We start from the raw sequence: 18,305 nt of genomic DNA, 5'->3' as shown, positions 1-18,305 counted from the left end.
GCGGGAGGGGAGACCTCGGAGCCAGCACGGTTCTTGGGTTAGGGACTGGTTCCCTCCGACTGGGGGAGAAACAAGAAACATTCCCGGCTTGAAGTCAGCAGTCAAAGTCCGGCTGTGTAACACTGATAGCAAGCTGCTCCTATGGATTAGCTAACAGGCTCACCTGACAGCAGCACTGTCGTCATCCCTGCATAAAAATGATGTCAGCCATGTAATCAGGTTGCACAGATAAGTAAATATGAAATCATAAAAAATGTGACATAATGAGAACTCAGAGGAAACAAATGTACAAGGCACACATGAACTGGGCCGTAAGCTCAGACTGAGTTAAGGGAGAAGTGCAACAGATCTCATGTCAATAATCAATGATTATGCTTTTTTTAATAGCTTTTTAACGGAAGATACAGGGATATGTGAAAGTCTCATAAGAGAACAATCTAACAATAGAAACAACCTACCACTCACGATTACTGGCTTCCTCCCCATGCACCTTATTCTGTCCTTATACTTGTGTTGCAGCAAGAAAAGCACAGAAACCTTTACTCCCCCAGCCACAAGAACCAAACCTATAGCAGTTACCTTCCATGACTTTTATCGCTTTTCTAATTTAAACTTGTTCAAAGAGAAGCAGCTTGTACTTCTTCAGCTGAATAAAAGGTAGGACGAGGGGGAGCAAAAATTAGCAGTTCACAGTGCAAAATGAATATAAAATCCACATCACAGTAATCAGTCTGCAAGTGATGACACGTCAACTCTATGGTTTCATTAAATCTCTGTGTGAAACAAGAACAACACAGACAAAGATGTTTTAGTTTTCTCTGAAAGCATCAACAAATGTATCATCACAGCTGCAGAACTTCCTGTTTCCTTGAGGCCCTCCATTAGAATTCTTTCTTGCTTGAAATTTTACATTATTCATAACTCAGTCGAAAAGAATCCTTTATTTTTTATGTCACGTTGGGAGCAGTAGGAAAGAATACACAAAACTCATCCACAGGGATAAAAAAAAGTAACAAAATAATTTTGGCAATACTTAGAAAATGTCTGATCTATAAAATGCAATGATCCAGAAGGCCTGCCCTAGCACACAGCTTCACTGGGCAAGCAGCATCTACCAAGTGTCTTTTAGGTCCTTGATATCCTTAGGAGACCACGGATACGTCTAACGAGAGCTTGAATAAAGGTGTACCGCGAGCGAATCTTGGAGTATAAACCCTCAATGTCCAGGAGCTTCTTCTGCAGAGATTCACCAAAGCTGTTTGTGGCTTCAATCTGAAGCTGAGAAACAGAGATTTGATGCAGTCGTCAATACATAATCTTTTCTTCCTGAAATGCCAGCTTGTCATCCACTGCCTGCCAACCCCTTCACTATGATTTATTCTCTGACCTGCTTTCCAAAGAATGGGTTTTTCTCTAATAAGTACTACTTATTCTGTTTTAGGCATTATTGGTTATAATTCAGCTTCTTCACTCATCATCATACAAACACATCTTCCAATTAAAATTTTCCTAGTCCTTTAGGGACTCTTTAGAGAGTCTGTGTGCACCAACAACATTTTTTCATTAATGCATATGTAAAGAGTCACTGAATTAACTCCATCTTAAGTATTTTACCAGGATGATACTGTATACTTTACTTTTGAACAAACAAAATGAATTACACATGCCTCATCACAAAACACAGCAACTTTTCTTACAGTTCTAGATCTTATAAAGGTACTTGAGACTGCTATTTTGAAGAACAGTTGTTTTCTGCATAGTCATAGAAATGTCAGTGAGATTTATTAATATCTTTTTCCTGCCACTTCTGCATCAAATTTACACAAACTATTTTATTTCTGTGTAAGTGAAATTACTTCTTTTCTACCATTCACATTTTATAGTCTCCTCAGTTCTTGTTACTGTTTTGATCTCATTTCTCTATAGCCTAGCTGAAGCTGACCCATAGTGAACAGTTTGATCACAGAGAATTGAGAAAATTGCCCTCATATTGCAGGTCTTTCAAGGCTATCTGGTGTTTTTGGAAAGCTGTTATTAAAAAACACCATTTGACTGGTTGGTAAGAGAAAAAGAATTATTATTTTATAAGTATAGTTCATTTTTTACTAAACTTTTCATATTAAGATTCAAAGATATGTGCACAGTAGCAAAAGTGCCACCTGTTTCACAGTATTTTCCAAAACAATTTTGTAATGCTTCACTAATTCTAAATTAAGTTCTATGCTGTTGGTGTTACTGCAGGTTATTCAGAAGTGGGAAAACAACAGTCAGACTGCTTCTAATAGCTGCAGGGTAGCCAGGAGCCTTCTGTACCCTGCAGCAGACTGTCACATCTCACCTGGTCTATATCGTGCTGGCTCACTCGATTCAGTCCACTACTGAAATCCAAGCTTGGCTCTGATCCAAAGGAATCTGGCAACAGAAAACAAGATGTTAAAATTGTGTTGGCTGCTCCACACTATCTCTGTATCAAGTCATAAAACATAAAAATTTAAAACAGTGTTCCAATTTGATCCAAAAGTAAACTTAGGCATTAGAAATTACACTATTTTTTTACTTAAATAACTTAGAGAAAATACATAAACAGTGACTCATAAATAATTTTGAACACACAACATGGCACTCCTCTGCAAATCCACTCTCCCTGATTTCCTTCCATTTTCTTTCTTTTTTTAAAAGATTAAATTCAACAAACTTAAAATCCTCTGGCAAATCAATGGTGGCTATAATTCTAAATTTTAAATACTTTTAAAACCACCAATATTAACTTTATTTCATAATTTCATCTTAGATTGTATTGAAATATTTTCCTATACACTATTTTGGATCAATTATCCGATTGTATTAGCTGAACTTCAGTTAGTTTGAAGGGCAGAAATAAAAATAATTGTTACTTCTACTTTCCTTTGGAGGTTGTGTGTAATACACATACCCCAGAAGTCTGGGAGTAAACAATATCAGCATTGCCAATTCTCCAGTGGAATATCTAAAGTTGTGCCAAATCCAAAATCTCTTTTATTAAATATAAAAGGCAAGATATTAATAGTAGGAAATCACTTTTAAAGCTAATCACAAGAAGGTATTCAAAGGCATTTTGATGCTTGAGAAATTTTACCTTGCAGCCTTCCTTTCTTAAATGACATCCTAGAGGACAGCAGCGGGTCTTGGGAGTCAGTGGGTGTGCAGTGCAGTAGGTAGTGTTCCAGATGGCGCCAAAGGATGAAGAGACATATTTCTATGATATCTGCAGACACATCTCAGTGAAGGACTCCAATTTGGTTGTCTTTGGATTGTACATTATGTATAACATATATGAGCATATTTACACACTTGGAAACAGCTGAAGAGGTCAGCTCAACCACCTGTCACCTCCTACACTGCCATAACCCAGTGATGGATCGCTCACACTCACTGTCCTCATCACCCTGCAGAGCCTCAATCCAGCCCTCAGGAGGAGAGCAGAGTATGGAGTGCTCATGTGCTTTGTAAAGGTGCCTCAGGTGCACACAGTAAAGTAAAGCTGAGGTTATAAATCCAGGCATGGCAGGAGCATCTTAGGTGACAACAGAGAAGTGTGCAAGAGCACATCTTTCCCAAGGGAGGTTGCAGAGGAAAATTCTGATCTGTGGAAGACAATTCTTTTGTGCATGACTGGTTATTTCCATAGAATCACTGGTGTTTATGAGATTTAGGTTTATGCAAGGTTGGCTGTAAGACTACAAACTCCTATTATGACAGGCACATCAAAATTATTTTTCAAAGTATTTCTTCCACCATATTTGGACATGTGTGAATGTTTATGGGGTCTGGACACTAAAATTGAAGAGCTGGGCTGTAACAATTCCTTTATTGGCATATTGCAGAAAGCCCTAGCTGGGTTTCAAAATGGGAATCATTAACTTGAAAATCGTTACATTCTGGCAGTAGCAGAGCAATACCCTTGTAAGTTAATTGTCAGTATTTCAAATTTACTTTTTGCGAAGAATTTTTGTTCAAAGTGGTCAGAAATCCAGGTAAAAAAACCCTATTTCTATCTCTCTGCTTTTCTGGATCATCACCTTGAGGGTCATTTCAATTTTAGAAGGATACAGGAACAGAGGGAGAGCAACTTGGCTCGGTTATTTATTAGTTTTACCAGGCGCCGCCTTGCCAATACGTATTTTTGGGAAGTGGAAATCTTGTCAACCCCAGCTGGCATAACTGACTGACACAACTGTAATGGGAAGAGAAAAAAACAGAAAGACAGTAGCAAATTACAGAACATCAAGAGAAATAAGCAAATAAGATTACTTACTAGTATCTAGAACTTTCTTCTAAGCTACTATTTCTTTACAACCTTACTTTCTATTTTGAATTTACACAACTTTGCTGACCAAAAAATGGAAAAATGAAATCCATCTCCAAGCAACTATAATGAAAGTCACAACTTTTACAAAGTTAAGCCAAATATTTTCCCTGAAGTTTTAGATCACTCATTCTATGGACCCCCTTCACCAACAACAGAAAAGAACATGCACAAGAAGTGGAACTACTTGCTTATCAAAGATGCTTTGGAGCCTTTGTTACAGCTGTGTCCAAATTACTACAATACAGTAACTACAGACTCAGAAGAACAATTACCTCTTTTATTTCATCTGGCGGCAGTTGCTCCACATTTTGCAGTTTGTTAACACTCTGACGATGGCTGTCATAGTAACTGAAGAAATCGCTAGTGCTCTGTTTCAGCAGGTAAACAATAATGCCCAGGCCAGGCAAGTGCCAATATGGGACCACTGGTGCTTGTGTATCTAGACAAGATGTTGAAGATAAGAAAACAAAACTAATAAACCCCCAAGAAATCAATAAGCTGTGCTCTCTGTCAATAACCTAGACAGGAAAGCACTGGCAAGTATGTTTTGCCCTTGTGTCAGAAGTAACCTAAATGTAAGTCTAGGCAAAAAATTCTGTGACTGCATTACTAAAAGGCAGTCAGCCTAGCGCAGTAGTGAGTGCAAAATGTGAAATGTAACTAGATTAGAAGACTTACTATTTACATATTTAATCCATTCAACTGCATAATAGCACAGTGTAAACTCTTACCATGTGTTGTAATAGAGTTCCAATCAAAACACATCTTACATGTCATAAATGAGGTCCTACTTTCAAATAATGTAATCCAGCACAGATGCTGAAATCTGATCTTGACTTTCCCCTGTCTTGTGCTATTTATTTACATACACACATTTCTTTACTGACATATATTTCTGAGGCTGTGAATGAAAAAACAATTTGTTTGTTTTAACTAGGATTAGTTTCCTGATTTGGCTTAGCACAAGGCTGAACAAGCATGGATGCCAGAATGAGAGAGTGAGCAGCTACAGTATTGGCATAAAGTGACTTAAACAGTATGTGAAACTACAGCCTCTGGTTCACTATTTTCTAGTAGCCCAAATGTCACACTGTTCAGGCTCAAAAAACAGCAAGTCAAAAATCTCACCCTGCCGAGGCCCATCTCGGTTGGTTGACTCTGACAGGCTGGGAGTAAACAGACAAACAGTGTGCTGGAAACTGGGGGCGCTTTGCAACATCAGTGACTCACAGTATTCCATCACGTTGGCACAGATCTGCCAGCAAAGGGAAAGAAAACAAGACAGCATGTCAATTACAGTATCTACAGGCTTTGAAGCATTAAATTTTACATGGACAAATGTCAGTGAACAATATGCTTTTGCTCCTCTATTCCCACCAGAACGTGATGATTCTATTTGCTCATCGGTTACAAACTCTCTTCTACTGCAAGTCTAGGACTTGCAACTTTGCCTCTTTCCCAAACCTGCTAGCTAGAATTTCTGGAAAATTTTAAGTCCCCTTAGGCTTTAGTTAGTGTTAGCCATTACCCTCTATACACAGCTTTAATTTTGAACATTCTATCAATTTAAGCCTTCAAAATTCACAGAGTTTGTATGCGAAACAATAAAGGTTTCTAATGCAAATGTAAGTAAATACATTTTCAAGGATTACTTTAAATAAAATGTGGACTCCTATACCACACTAAAACCAGTGTAGAGCATTACCACTATCATATGAAATAACGATAACCAAACAAATCTGCACAGCAGGTAAAATGTTGAGACTGAAGCTTCTTTTATCTTGTGTCCTTACCTGTTGCATGGCCAACTCAATTTCATCCCTCTTGTTCACTCTGTCTCCTGCTACGTTATCATCTTGCAGCTTGAACTGCCGTAGCCTGTCTGACCCTCCAAACCGACTCAGAAGTCCTAAGCACTGGCGCTGCCAGAAGAAATGAACATTAAAATGAAGTGCACGATTCTTTTCATTTAAGTGATACATGTTCCTTAAAACAGTATTAAGAAAGCGATGCAGATAAAACTTAGAGCACTTTGTAAACAAAATTTAAGTTTTTAGTGTTTTAACTTACCTTGATTTAATTTAGAAATTAATGGCACCCTAAAACACTGCCAATGAGAAATGATTGCAATTCACAAATGCACAACTTTTCTTGTGTCTCTTGCAGACTATTATACAGAACACTATCAATGACAGTTTAGTTTTACCCATTCCCACACCTAAAACACCTTTACCTATACAGACAAACAAAATCTAACATCCAGTAAAAGCAGAGTACAAAAACTACTTCAGTAACAAATACATGAACCACTAGCATGTCTGATACATCAAATTGTTGAGCTGGAGACATGATTGTGGCCGAAGTGGTAACAGACTGTTTCTGCATTACTTCACATGCTTTGGTGTTGGCTTCAAATTTTTCTCTTCACCTAAGTCCTAAGCTAGGAAGGGAAACAAAGTCCCAGTTGCAACCCTGATGTTGTCAAGTGTTATCTTTTCTAATGCACAGGGAAGTGTGGGGAGACACCAAAAAACAGACCATCCCACTCCCACGAAAAAAACCTCCCACACATTCTTCTTGATGCTGGAAAACATGTCTTTCCCAATTGCTACTATTCAAAGTAAAAAAAACCAGGAAGAAACACATCAAGGTAGCAAATTCTAAAAGGACATGGCTTAAATATATGACTTTATTACCTGAAATCGCCCTATGTGTCCTTGTAGCTCCATCTGTGTCCCTTCATTAACATCCATGTCCAGCTCATTTAGCACTCCTGATAAAAGACACAGCCATTAAGTAACAGTTTGTTTGGGGTTTTTTAGCAGATTTGTGCATTATATACATGTAAATACAAGCATTGTTCAGAAATATTTCAGCCAAACTTTCAACTTGTTTTTTGCATGTTTTTTGAGCAAAACATTGAGATATGAATGCAGCTACCAGGAGATGCATGAGAGCATGGAGCTTACTGTTCTGGTAAGTAATCAAATGAGGGCAAGGAGGAAGGGAGGCTGGCATGGAAACTACAGCTGTTGTGCAAAGCTCTGTATATCTAAGCAAAGAAGCACCTGGGCTTAACCTACAGCTCTGCACTCCTTTCTACAGTAGTCAGACATCTCTCCTGAACAAAGAAAACCATTAAATCAAAATAGAGAAGTTATTTTGAATTGGTGCAGAAGAAACCACTATATCGATCATAATCATTATTAGCCCTTTGTGAAGAAGTCACTCAAGAAAAATGGCAGTATGCTAATCTGCAGTGCTTTCCCACAGGAAACTTTATATTTTAAACAAATAAAAAACAAAGAAGACATTAAAAAATGGGTATGCAAACAATTTTCTATCTTAATTTCCTCAGTTACAGAACTTATTGAGTAAAAATTGTTTTTTGGTGAGACCACAGATACTTTGAGCACTTCTATTTGTAAATCGCCTCCAAGACGAAAAGTACTTAGTGTGAGGTAGCATGCTGAAAAGAAAATGGGAAATCAGATACATATGGGTAAGAGCACTATGTCTACTGCATCTTTACTTCAAGAAAAAATTATTTAACATTTCTCGATTTTTCTCAGAGCTCCACATGTCAAAAAAAAATCTGTATTGTCATGGATATTCTCTTCTGTCTTATTGTTTCCTTACAGAAAACAAAGCCTGAGATTCATGCAAATGGGGCTGAGACTTCAAAACTGCAGTACCTACCAGGCAATGCTGCCTTGCTGATTATTCCTGTCAGGGAGGCCAGCTCCTGGAGAGATCCAGCACTTACATCTTGACACCTCAGGATCGCCTGGATTGTATCTGAATGGGAAATGAGGAACTGCAAAACCTGCACCACAAGAAAAAAAGAGAAAATATGAATGACTCAAAATTTAATGGCAAGCAGAGAGGAAACAATGCTTCTGAAGAACTTTAAAAGACCTCGTGTACCAGTGAGGGTGGGATTTAAAAAAACCAAAACAACTTACTGTCAGAGCAAAGGCACACATAATTTCTTTGAATGAGCAATACCAGTGGTACTCAAGCAAGTTTTGGAACTTACCTGTCCCGCAGCTTGCAAGTGTTGTGCCATGCTGGACGTGAGGATCACTTGGCACAGCTGGAGAGCTGGAAGAAGAATCTGGCGGTAACGCTCCACTGGAGCAGGAATGAACACTGGGGGATCTCTCATTGCATACATTCTTAGCAGGTATAAAAAGAAGGGAGAAAAAAAAAGATAAAGAGTGCAAGAAGAGTGAAATCCACTAGTCAGGCAGAGCCTCAGCCTACAATCAATCAAGAACCTAAAACTATTCATATTTCAATAAGATGTCTAGACCTGAACTGACTTTATATTGGAAAAGCAACACATTTATGATACACAGCTGCTGCCAGACATTTTCTTTAAGCAGGGAAAATTACTTCTTTGTATTATGCTACACTAAACTAGATAACTTTGTTGCAGAAATACCATACCTGCTTACTGATATACAAAACTAGGTATTCTCCAATATTTTAGGAAGAGTTGTACTTAATTCTAAAGCAACTGTTAAATACAGTCCTCCACAAAGGTCCTGTAGGTTTTATACAATCTTATTATGTCTAATTAGAACTTTCAAATAGTATACCTTGTCTAAGTCTTAAATTTTTCCAAAGCGTTTCTGTGTTATTAAGAACTGTGAGTTTAAAAAAGGAGCCAAGGCATGAAATCAACCCAGGTAATTTCCCCTAAATATGGAATTTCTTTCTCTGAGATCTTCTCTCAATCACCTCACAATGACTAATGTGGTATTAAACTTGTCAAGTGGCACATCAAGACACTTGCCAAGCAATATATAACTGTGATTTTTTTTTTTTTAAACACATCATAAAACATTCCTGAAATAGCATTTAATTCACTGCTCTCTCTATGTTTTATGATGGAGGACAGACTCTGCCCTTCACAAACTGCAAAGCCCCCAGAATAAGTTTACAGTGTAAGCTGTTTGTCAAACATTACAGTATAAATTATTTAATAATAATAATCATAATTTTTATCTGAGATATCAATTTTACGTAGTCTAAGTAATTAGCATGCAAGTACAACCTCATACCCACACCTGAAATTTTCCTCTCAATGAAAGGTACCTTTGAACTGAACTGATAGGTTTAAGAAACACACACACAAAGAATAAACCCACAAGTCTGCTCAAAAGTCATGAGGCTATAAAAAGATGTGATGTGCTTCCAGGAAGACCGTGTTATGGTTTCACCCCCAGCCAGGGAAGCAACACTTACCCCTGATGGTCTGTTTCGGGTCGCATGTCATACACCTGGCACTGTGCCAGCCGCACAATGACGCCGGACCGCAGCAGCTCTAGTGCACCTTGCTGACTTTTGGCTATTCGAGTGAGGAATGCCTACACAACAGTAGAGAAGGTTAAGTTTTGGAGATGCACAATGAGGCTTATAATGTCTACTTTCTCATTTGATTTTTGCATCATTTCAAATATACTATATTAGTAAAATGTCCTTAAGGAATACCTTCAGTGCAGGTAGCTCAGTGTGCAGCTGCAGATTGAGCTCTGGGTGGCAGGAGCCCCAAGCAAGAGCCTGTGAACTGCCCACCCTTTGCAAAACAAAGGGCACGAAGGATGTGGGGCACCAGCCAGAGGACTGGACACTCAGAGAAACGGCAGGAGACAAGGACTCAGCTGAAGACCCCAGACTGACTCACACAGACTGCTGAGAGTACATAAAACCCAGGGGCTCCTTTGTTCAGGGTCCCTCCTCAGAGGCACAGCTCGGGCTCTTGTTCTGTTGTTGCACCATGATTAAATCATTTTAAGGATCCAGATGTCTGAGACTGGCCTGGGAAACCTAGGGTCAAACCTGGGGTAAGGAAACCTGGTCTGAGTGTGTGAGTGTGGTGAGGGTAAAGCAGGGCACCCATCGGTCACTGGAGCCACTCACTACGGAGGGGCTTTGATCCCAGCAGTTAAAATCTCTGGTGGTGCAAGTGTGACTGCCAGAGTGCTCTTGAATGGTCAGACAGGAAAGCTTCCTTAACAATATCTGTGAGTACAATCAATGCAAAGTGTAGACAAACAACTTTTACTAAAAAGTAAAATTAAAAAATTAACACTGTAACACAAAGTCATTTCTAAAGTACTGTTACCATTTTGGACTCATAGGTGTACAGCGCCTTGAGCAAAGGGGGCTGAGGTGTGAGCAAGCTCTGAAGAGCCAGATCATCATCTGCCAGGCTATCCACAAGCACCTTCAGGTAGCCACTATTGGAGAGATACAACAGCCACTGCTGCTGCTTGTCTACTGAAACAATGTGATCAAGTAAAGCCAATGCCAGCATCTGGGATGAGGGAAGAAAAACAAACAAATCAAAACAGAATTAAACATATAAGATCTATGAGATTTTTAATAAATACCTAGAAACATGAAATGCTAAGCAGTTTCTTCTAACAGCTTCTTATAAGCAGAATGCATTTCTTCACTATAATTGCAACTATTTATGTGGAAAATATTTTAAGAATTCTTGACACTAGTATAGTATGAGACAATTACCTTTCTCTACTATTCTTTTAAAAAACATTACAGATATTGTTGACCAACAACTAAGGCAAAATATTTTAAGGAAGTATTACCTCATGCACGATTACTATTTAAAACTAGATTGCCTTCTGAGGAAATTCTCAGCTACTGGCTACTATCAGAAATTACTTTGTCATGAAGTCACATCTTCCCAAAGTAAGTCCATGACTTAAAAATGCTAACAAGTAATGGTAACAGGGGTCCCTACCTATGTCAATTGCAGCAGAGCTTTCTACCCTTATTTTTAAACAATAGGACACATAGCCTGATTGAGAAAAAAATTAATATGCACGTATGGCTCTACTTTCAGCAGCTTGAAGGATGAGTGGGAGGACAGAAATATGAAACAGATCCTGTATCTATAGAGATGTTCTAGTTCTACCTCATGAAACTTCCCATCTTTGCACAGATGATGTTCTTTAAAACAAACAGAACAGTAACTTTAAAAGAATAGATTCATTTACCCTGCCTATCTCATGGCCATCACAAGCATCACGACAGACCACCTCCATCAGAGCTGCCCCATAACTCTCAATAGTTGCCATGTTTTCCCGTTGCAATTTACTAAACATATCTTCAGGAGCTGTCAAATGTTCCCACATAGTTTTTTTAGCTGTAAAAAGCAAATAAAACAAAAAATGAAAACATTCAAAGATAGGCATCTTAGCATTCACTTAGCTACATCCTTCAGGGCATTCTCTCTACGCCTTGCAACAGAAATGCCCCAAACAAAGTCAAGGGTTTTTAAATGAACGGCAAATGTTCTACAAATCCACCCTTCCTTGAATATCACACAGACCAGCCAGAACAAAAAGTGTGGACCAGTATAGATACATGACCCTTGTAAATAGTCTGCTTAAAATAATTCAAATGTTCAGTACTTGTTACATAGATAAACTAAGAGGCCTAAATCTGGAAGTGTTCAAGGCTAGATTGGATAAAGCTTTGAGCAACCTGGTCTGGTGTCCCTGCCCATGGCAGGGGGTTAGAATGAGATCATTTTAAAGGTCCCTTCCAACCCAAACCATCTTAAGATTCTACGAACTTTCACTGGGACTAAAGCATTAAGTGTGAGCTAAATTAACAATGTGACTTAAATGAGAGAGAATGAAACCAAACTCAGTCAGACACTTCAAAGGGGTCATAACAAATTCATAGTTTGTCTTTTTCCTTTTACTACTGTAGCTCAAAACCCAGGTCAAGTAAAAGTCTGCATGCAGATAACTAGCCCCAAGATTTCTTCTCAATTCCTGTCTGAACAATTATTAGAAACACTAACAATTCAAGTATTTTAGCCATTCACAGAGAGAATGTGGTATTTACCATAAGCACTCAAGGATAAATAGCAACTCTGGTTGGCTTATTCTTTGCTTATTTTTTTGGGGAGGGGATGGTGGTGGGGTGTGTGTGAGGCTTTTGTGTTTGTTTCCCCCCTAGAGGGATCTTCAGATAAAGGAAGAGAAAGGGTTAAAATTATAAACAAACCTTGGGGTTTGTTTTGAGGTTTTTTGTGTGGTTGGTCTTTTGCGATTTTTTTGCTTTGGAATTTGTTTTGGTTTTTTTTAAATAGGATCACTATGGTATGTGAAGGCATAAGCAATTTATTTCAGAGGCTCTTAGAGCAAGATGTTTTCCACCTATTTCCAGAAGACAACTCAGCATGCAGAAACTGTACCCTCCAGGGTTTAATAATAACTTTTTTTGCTCTTTTCCAAATACAGCTGGGACCATACCGGCTTCCAAAGTGTCTGGTTCATCTGGTCTCTGGGCAATCTGCAAATAATAAAGTAGTGATCCATAAAGGTGTGTCCTCACTCTCTGGAAGCCACCACCTGTTAACAAGAAACATTCACAATTAAAACCAAACAAATGTAAATTCCATAACACCATCTTCTACTGGCACTTAATTTAACTTTCCTATGGCAGTGCTGGCAAAAGTAAATAAAGCAACTAGATTCCCTAAGGTGAAGTTCTACTGCTTGCATAAAAGTGTATTTATGAGTAAATTCAGCAAGTTTATGCTGTTCCAAAAGAATGAAAATATGAAATTCTCTTTACAGTCACTTACATATTTCTCTTAGGTTTGTTGTTCAGATTTTTTTAAGTGCTTGCTAATTTTTTTAGTTATCAACATTGCTTACATCTATACTAATGATGTATGATTGATCTGACTGTAACAAAAGTCTTCACTGCAGTATCTGAAAGCAGCTCAGCCCATCTTTTTACTCTTGGCAGTTGGAATTCACGTACACGCCCTGCAGAAGTCAACACACCTGTTTTCAAAATGAAATCCAGCAGCTTTTTTAAGATGATGTGGAGGGAGGAGTCACCAACAGAAGCAAAACCCATGGATATGCTCTCGGAGCCAGGTGATGAGGTAAAAGAACCATCCAACATCAAGACATACTGGGACTGTCCTGCCATGGAGAGTGCAAGTGGCTGTTTCTGCTCCGTTTTCAAAGACTGGCTCAGGTGGGCAGTCAGGGTGAACACAGCCCCTGCCACCACTGGCATCAACTCCTGAGCTGCATCATCATCAAGGATCTTAATACAGAAGTAGAAAGACCAAAAAAAAGGCAAAAGAGAAAAAAAATGTTTAAAAGTGTCTGATTTCATGAATTATTAAAGTAGTTAAATTAGCCTCTCAACTATTAAACTTATGTATGCATAAGGATTTCATTAACATGACAGTATTTAAAACACATAAAAATCAGTAATGTCAGAAACTTGTTTAGAAACCTGAGTTGAACATATTTTAATTGAGAAGACCACTAGCCTTCTGGATTTTTTTACATAAATCACAGGCAGACTCATAATCAAATCTGGATGGCAGAAAGGGAAGAAATGTGTTGACATTTGAGATGCTTTATTAGTAAAATATTTAAACCTAAGCTAGGGAAAGAATAACTGGTATCTGCTTTGCTATATAGCTATTTTATTACCATTACAAATGTAAAGGTACTACTTAAAAAACCCAAAGGGTTGAGCATCAAAGAAGCATTAAGACAACGTGGAAAAACACTAACAAGAAGTTTGCATGTATTGTTTTTGCTCACTCTATTATTTGGAAGGTAAATCTATCTTTATTGCTAATGCTGAAGGAGCTTTCATTTTAAGCAATGTAGTAATTTTGAACAGTAGTTCAATTATTTGCAGTAGACAGTAACAATTTTTTTTCTCAACTTCACAAAAGTCTTCACCAAGATGTTACAGAAAATTAGGAGTCTGGAATTTCCTCTTTGTAAAGATTTTAGGAAAGAAATTTCTGCAGCTAGTGAAGGCCTTCCTTGTTTCCTGTTTTGAATTCAGTTCAAATAAAAAACAAAACCAGCACTCCACTAAAAATAGGTAACTTTCAGGTAACTCCTACAGAAAAAAATAATGGTAGTAACAAAAAAGTTATTTCCTTGAAAAGATAAAACTTTTTAATATATATTTCTCAATACAAAACTCTATTAATCAGAACTACAAACCACATAACTCTCATAATAAAGCAAAAAAATAATAATACCCCAGCAGACTGAAAAATACAACAATCCTTCATTAAATTTTGCCTTTTAGAATGGATGGGTCAGCAGTAACTGTCTAGTCTGTCTCAAAAATTATTACTATAACTCAGCAGTAAAACACCTAGACTTCTAAGACAAACTCTCATACTTCCAAAAGCCCTTCTAATTGTAAAATCTTTAGTTTTTCTACTGTGAAGTTTCATTCAGCTCTCTAATTTTTCAAAAACAACAGCAGTAAGATTTGCAGTGAGTCATCTAAACGCAGTAAATTAGCAAATGCAGCAGTTTGTCTTCAGCCTTCAGTAAGTTCTTTGTTTCTCATCAAAGCAGGGTGTTTCTTTTTCACACACCTTTGCCAGACTACCATAATGCTGGATGACACTGAAATGCCTCTGAAATCTGCCAATATATGGTTCACAGTTCAACAATAGCTATGCAAGAATACAAAGTATCGCCTCTGTATCATCTATCAGCATAGCAGCAATCAGAAAACTAAAACCAATACTAAAGGCAGACAACATTTTTTTGGATTACAATCAAAATTGCAGCACTTTCACATAAAAAGATGCAGCAACAAAGTTGAAGGAGTGGGCTGATTTCCAGCAGAGCACTACCTTGTCATGCACATCCTGCAAGAGATCCCGGATAATCAGCTGCCTGTCCTCAGCCTGGATGAGGTCCTGGGGGCAGGCAGTGAGTATGATTTCCACCAGCTGTCTCCAGGACTCCAGAGCATGCCTCTTGGCATGGAGGCACTGCAGCAGCTTGTTGCGCTCTACCACGTACTGCAGGATAGTGTTGATCTCCTGAAAACCCCCCACAAAGAAACTCAGTTACTATGGAATAAAACAAATTCATTGCCAAGACAGACTTCAAGATGACAATTTTTTCTATCAGTAGTAGTCTTCAGAATAAAATATTAAGTCTTCAGCTTACTAGAAACAAGGTGCTATTGCTACTTTAACAAGGTAGCCCATTCCATTTCTGAGCTGCTTTTCACAGGCCAGACATCATGAATGTCTCAATCTCATAGGAAAAAAAATTAACCAGGAAAATTCTTTTCTAGCACTTTGAAATCAAAACAAAAACAACTAGGAAAAAACTATTTGGGCTTCTTTTTCCCATTTAGTCTGAGTAATTTCTCCTTTATCCTTTGCATCCATGTAACCAATTTTGACTTAATTTAAAAGATGGCAGGAAACTTATAAAATAACTGATCTCCAAGTCACTGAAACTATATCTGTGTAGAAAAAAGGAGAAATAAATCAGCATCCCCTGTGAGAGAAAGGCAAAATGATCTTGGCCATAAGATGAACATGCTTGTACTTAACAGCCAATCTTGACATCAGTGTGTAACTGCTTTCTGTACAGTGGGGTGAGGAGCTGCAATTGTTATCACTAATGAGGAGGGAAGAGGTTAAAGAAAAAAGGAAAACAGACTGCAGGCCACCTGTTTAGGGAACAGTATGGTAAGAAGTACCTTAGCTTATCAGTTTTGTGGTTTTTGTCTTCAGGAGTTACTAAATCTAAGTTAGGACTCAAATCCACAATCTTTTATAGTAATGCTTACTGCTTGACAGGCTACGAAATCCACCAAGAGCAACAACAAACAACAGTTAACTTTTTCTGTACTTACCTCCATAAGTAAAGGTCTCTGGCCTATTGCTGCCATTCCTTGAAGGGCATTGACTTCTGCAACCAGAACTCTGTGAACGTACTGAAATTAAAAGTGACACTTAAATGATTGTACCAGTTTAACCTGGCAGGTAGATAAACACCACACAGCAATTCACTCCCTCCCCCAGTGGGATAGGGGAGAGAACTGGGGGGAAAACAAAGTGAAATTTTGTGGGTTGAGTTAAAGACAGTTTAATAGAACAGAAAAGGAAAGCAGGGGGGAACAATACAACATTTAAACTAATACAAACAAGGGCTGCACAAATGCAATTGCTCACTACCTGCCAACCACTGCCCAGCCAGTTCCTGAGCAGCAGCCCACAGCCAGTTTTCCCCTTGGTTTATACACTGAGCATGGTATCAACGGTATGGAACTTTGGCAAGTTTTGGGTCAGCTGTCCTGGCTGTGTCTCCTCCCAGATTCCTGTGCCCACAGCCTATTCACTGGGGGGTTGTTTGAGAAGCTGAAAAGTCCTTCACTAAATAAATATTGCTTAGGAATAGCTAAAGGATGAAGTGTTGGGAACATTACTGTCATCCTAAATCCAAAACACAATACTATACCAGCTACTATGAAGAAAATTAAGAGTACTTGAGTCAAAACTAGGACAAGTGACAAAGGAGATGTATTTGTATCTCCTAAAAGAATCTAGGAGATGGCTACATAGTGACAGATGCAACAGATGGACTGGGATTCAAACAAGTTTTACTCATTTTTTAGGGTCACAAATTCTTCAGGACAATTTATAATACACATGTCAAGTACCTGTCACAATGTGATACCTTTGTAAGTAAAGCCTCCAAGAACTACCATGGTACACAACAATATTGCACAAGTAATTGTGTACACGTATGTAGTTGTTAATAGCAACCAAAGAAATACATACCTGAAACATACACCTTTTATGTAAAAGCAAGTTTCAAAGTATTATTAACACACTGATTTTTTTTTTAATTATTAAGTTATAAAATAGCACATGCAACTTGAAAACAAAGACCAGTGCTAACCTTGACGTTGCAGACCACTTGTCCACGTGCATTCTTGTGCTCACAGTTAGTAATGACTTGCTCAATTTGAGCCCGGTCAAAAAAATCCAGTTGTAAAGGCTCTGGAATGTCCTGACTGAAGTCAATTGAATCCAGGATATTTAAGATTTTTCTGCGTACTGGAAATGCAAATCAATTCAAATTGTATTCAGAATTATCAAGGGGAAACCAAAAAATTAACAAATAGAGCCTAATTTACCTTTGTAAATCTAAATCTTCAGCTTAATGTGTAAAGTTTCAAAAGAAAGCATTAAATCTTCAGAAAGTGCTATCAACCTATGTAACATGTTTAAAAACATTTTAAGACAAACTCTCATACTTCCAAAAGCCCTTCTAATTGTAAAATCTTTAGTTTTTCTACATTTAAATCCTTAAGATGTCTTATACTGTACAGTTCTCCTGTTATACATGCATGTCATCCAATATTTACAAACACAAGACTAATTTTTTCTCCAAAATTAAACCAGGCTGGTTTTCAATTATAACCACTGCAGTCTTTTGTTGAGAAACCATAAAGAATCTGAATTTATTTATTTATGTGGGACTTACATTCTTTGCCATGAAAATACAAATATGTTCAGCCTTAGCAACAGTCTCACTGCTTCTACTTGTTAGCAATTAATTTGATAGACTGCCACTCTCCCATTTCATCCTTGCCCAGATACCTAAACATACTCTTCAAATTGCCTTTCCAGTTCAGTGTTTTTCACTCACTCCAACCATCTGTATCAAGGTTCTTTTTTTTTTCCCATACTAAATAAAATTGTTTCATGCACTGCTGCTGTTTAGAACACCCATTACTTTCTTTTCTGAAGTGTCCTGTCTGGAGGTGGCCCTCCTGCCTGTTCAGGAGCAGATAGACTTTACTGATCAATAATCAACAGTCATAACAGTTACCTTTGGAAGCAGTGTCAAAGTGGAGAAATCCACTGACTGATCGACTTTCGTCTTCCATCCCTCCTTCACCATCAGCTGAAGGTAATAAAACATACTAAATAAATTACAAAAACAAATCTAAGTGAAAAATATCACCTACTTTATTAATAGTGAAAGACAGGGCACAATGATAAACTGATAAACCTTTCACATCAAAGCCTTCTAATACAATACAGCCTTGAACTCCTAATCAAATGAAAAAAATACTTATCTGACAAAAGCTA

At 37.9% G+C, this 18,305-nt stretch overlaps 1 protein-coding gene across 1 annotated transcript in view; it reads right to left on the bottom strand.

The window, feature by feature from the left end:
- Positions 1-362: 362 nt before the first annotated feature.
- NUP205 (nucleoporin 205) overlaps positions 363-18,305 on the bottom strand; it is a 45,615-nt gene continuing 27,672 nt past the window's right edge. Inside the window, exons 25-43 of the mRNA XM_066550395.1 lie at positions 18,043-18,117; positions 17,107-17,264; positions 16,058-16,138; positions 15,036-15,227; positions 13,186-13,456; positions 12,646-12,744; positions 11,377-11,525; positions 10,482-10,673; positions 9,602-9,723; positions 8,388-8,526; positions 8,048-8,174; positions 7,045-7,121; positions 6,142-6,270; positions 5,477-5,603; positions 4,621-4,787; positions 4,090-4,213; positions 3,116-3,244; positions 2,339-2,412; positions 363-1,278 (exon numbers count right to left, since the gene is read on the bottom strand). Coding sequence (XP_066406492.1) covers positions 1,126-1,278; positions 2,339-2,412; positions 3,116-3,244; positions 4,090-4,213; positions 4,621-4,787; positions 5,477-5,603; positions 6,142-6,270; positions 7,045-7,121; positions 8,048-8,174; positions 8,388-8,526; positions 9,602-9,723; positions 10,482-10,673; positions 11,377-11,525; positions 12,646-12,744; positions 13,186-13,456; positions 15,036-15,227; positions 16,058-16,138; positions 17,107-17,264; positions 18,043-18,117 — 2,585 coding nt within the window. The 3' untranslated portion in view covers positions 363-1,125. The remainder of the gene's footprint in view (positions 1,279-2,338; positions 2,413-3,115; positions 3,245-4,089; positions 4,214-4,620; positions 4,788-5,476; positions 5,604-6,141; positions 6,271-7,044; positions 7,122-8,047; positions 8,175-8,387; positions 8,527-9,601; positions 9,724-10,481; positions 10,674-11,376; positions 11,526-12,645; positions 12,745-13,185; positions 13,457-15,035; positions 15,228-16,057; positions 16,139-17,106; positions 17,265-18,042; positions 18,118-18,305) is intronic.

This window comes from Molothrus aeneus, chromosome 5, assembly GCF_037042795.1.
Source record: "Molothrus aeneus isolate 106 chromosome 5, BPBGC_Maene_1.0, whole genome shotgun sequence".
Lineage (NCBI taxonomy): Eukaryota > Metazoa > Chordata > Aves > Passeriformes > Icteridae > Molothrus > Molothrus aeneus.
The sequence above is the reverse complement of the archived record's forward strand: the minus strand, read 5'-3'. Positions and strand labels throughout refer to the sequence as shown.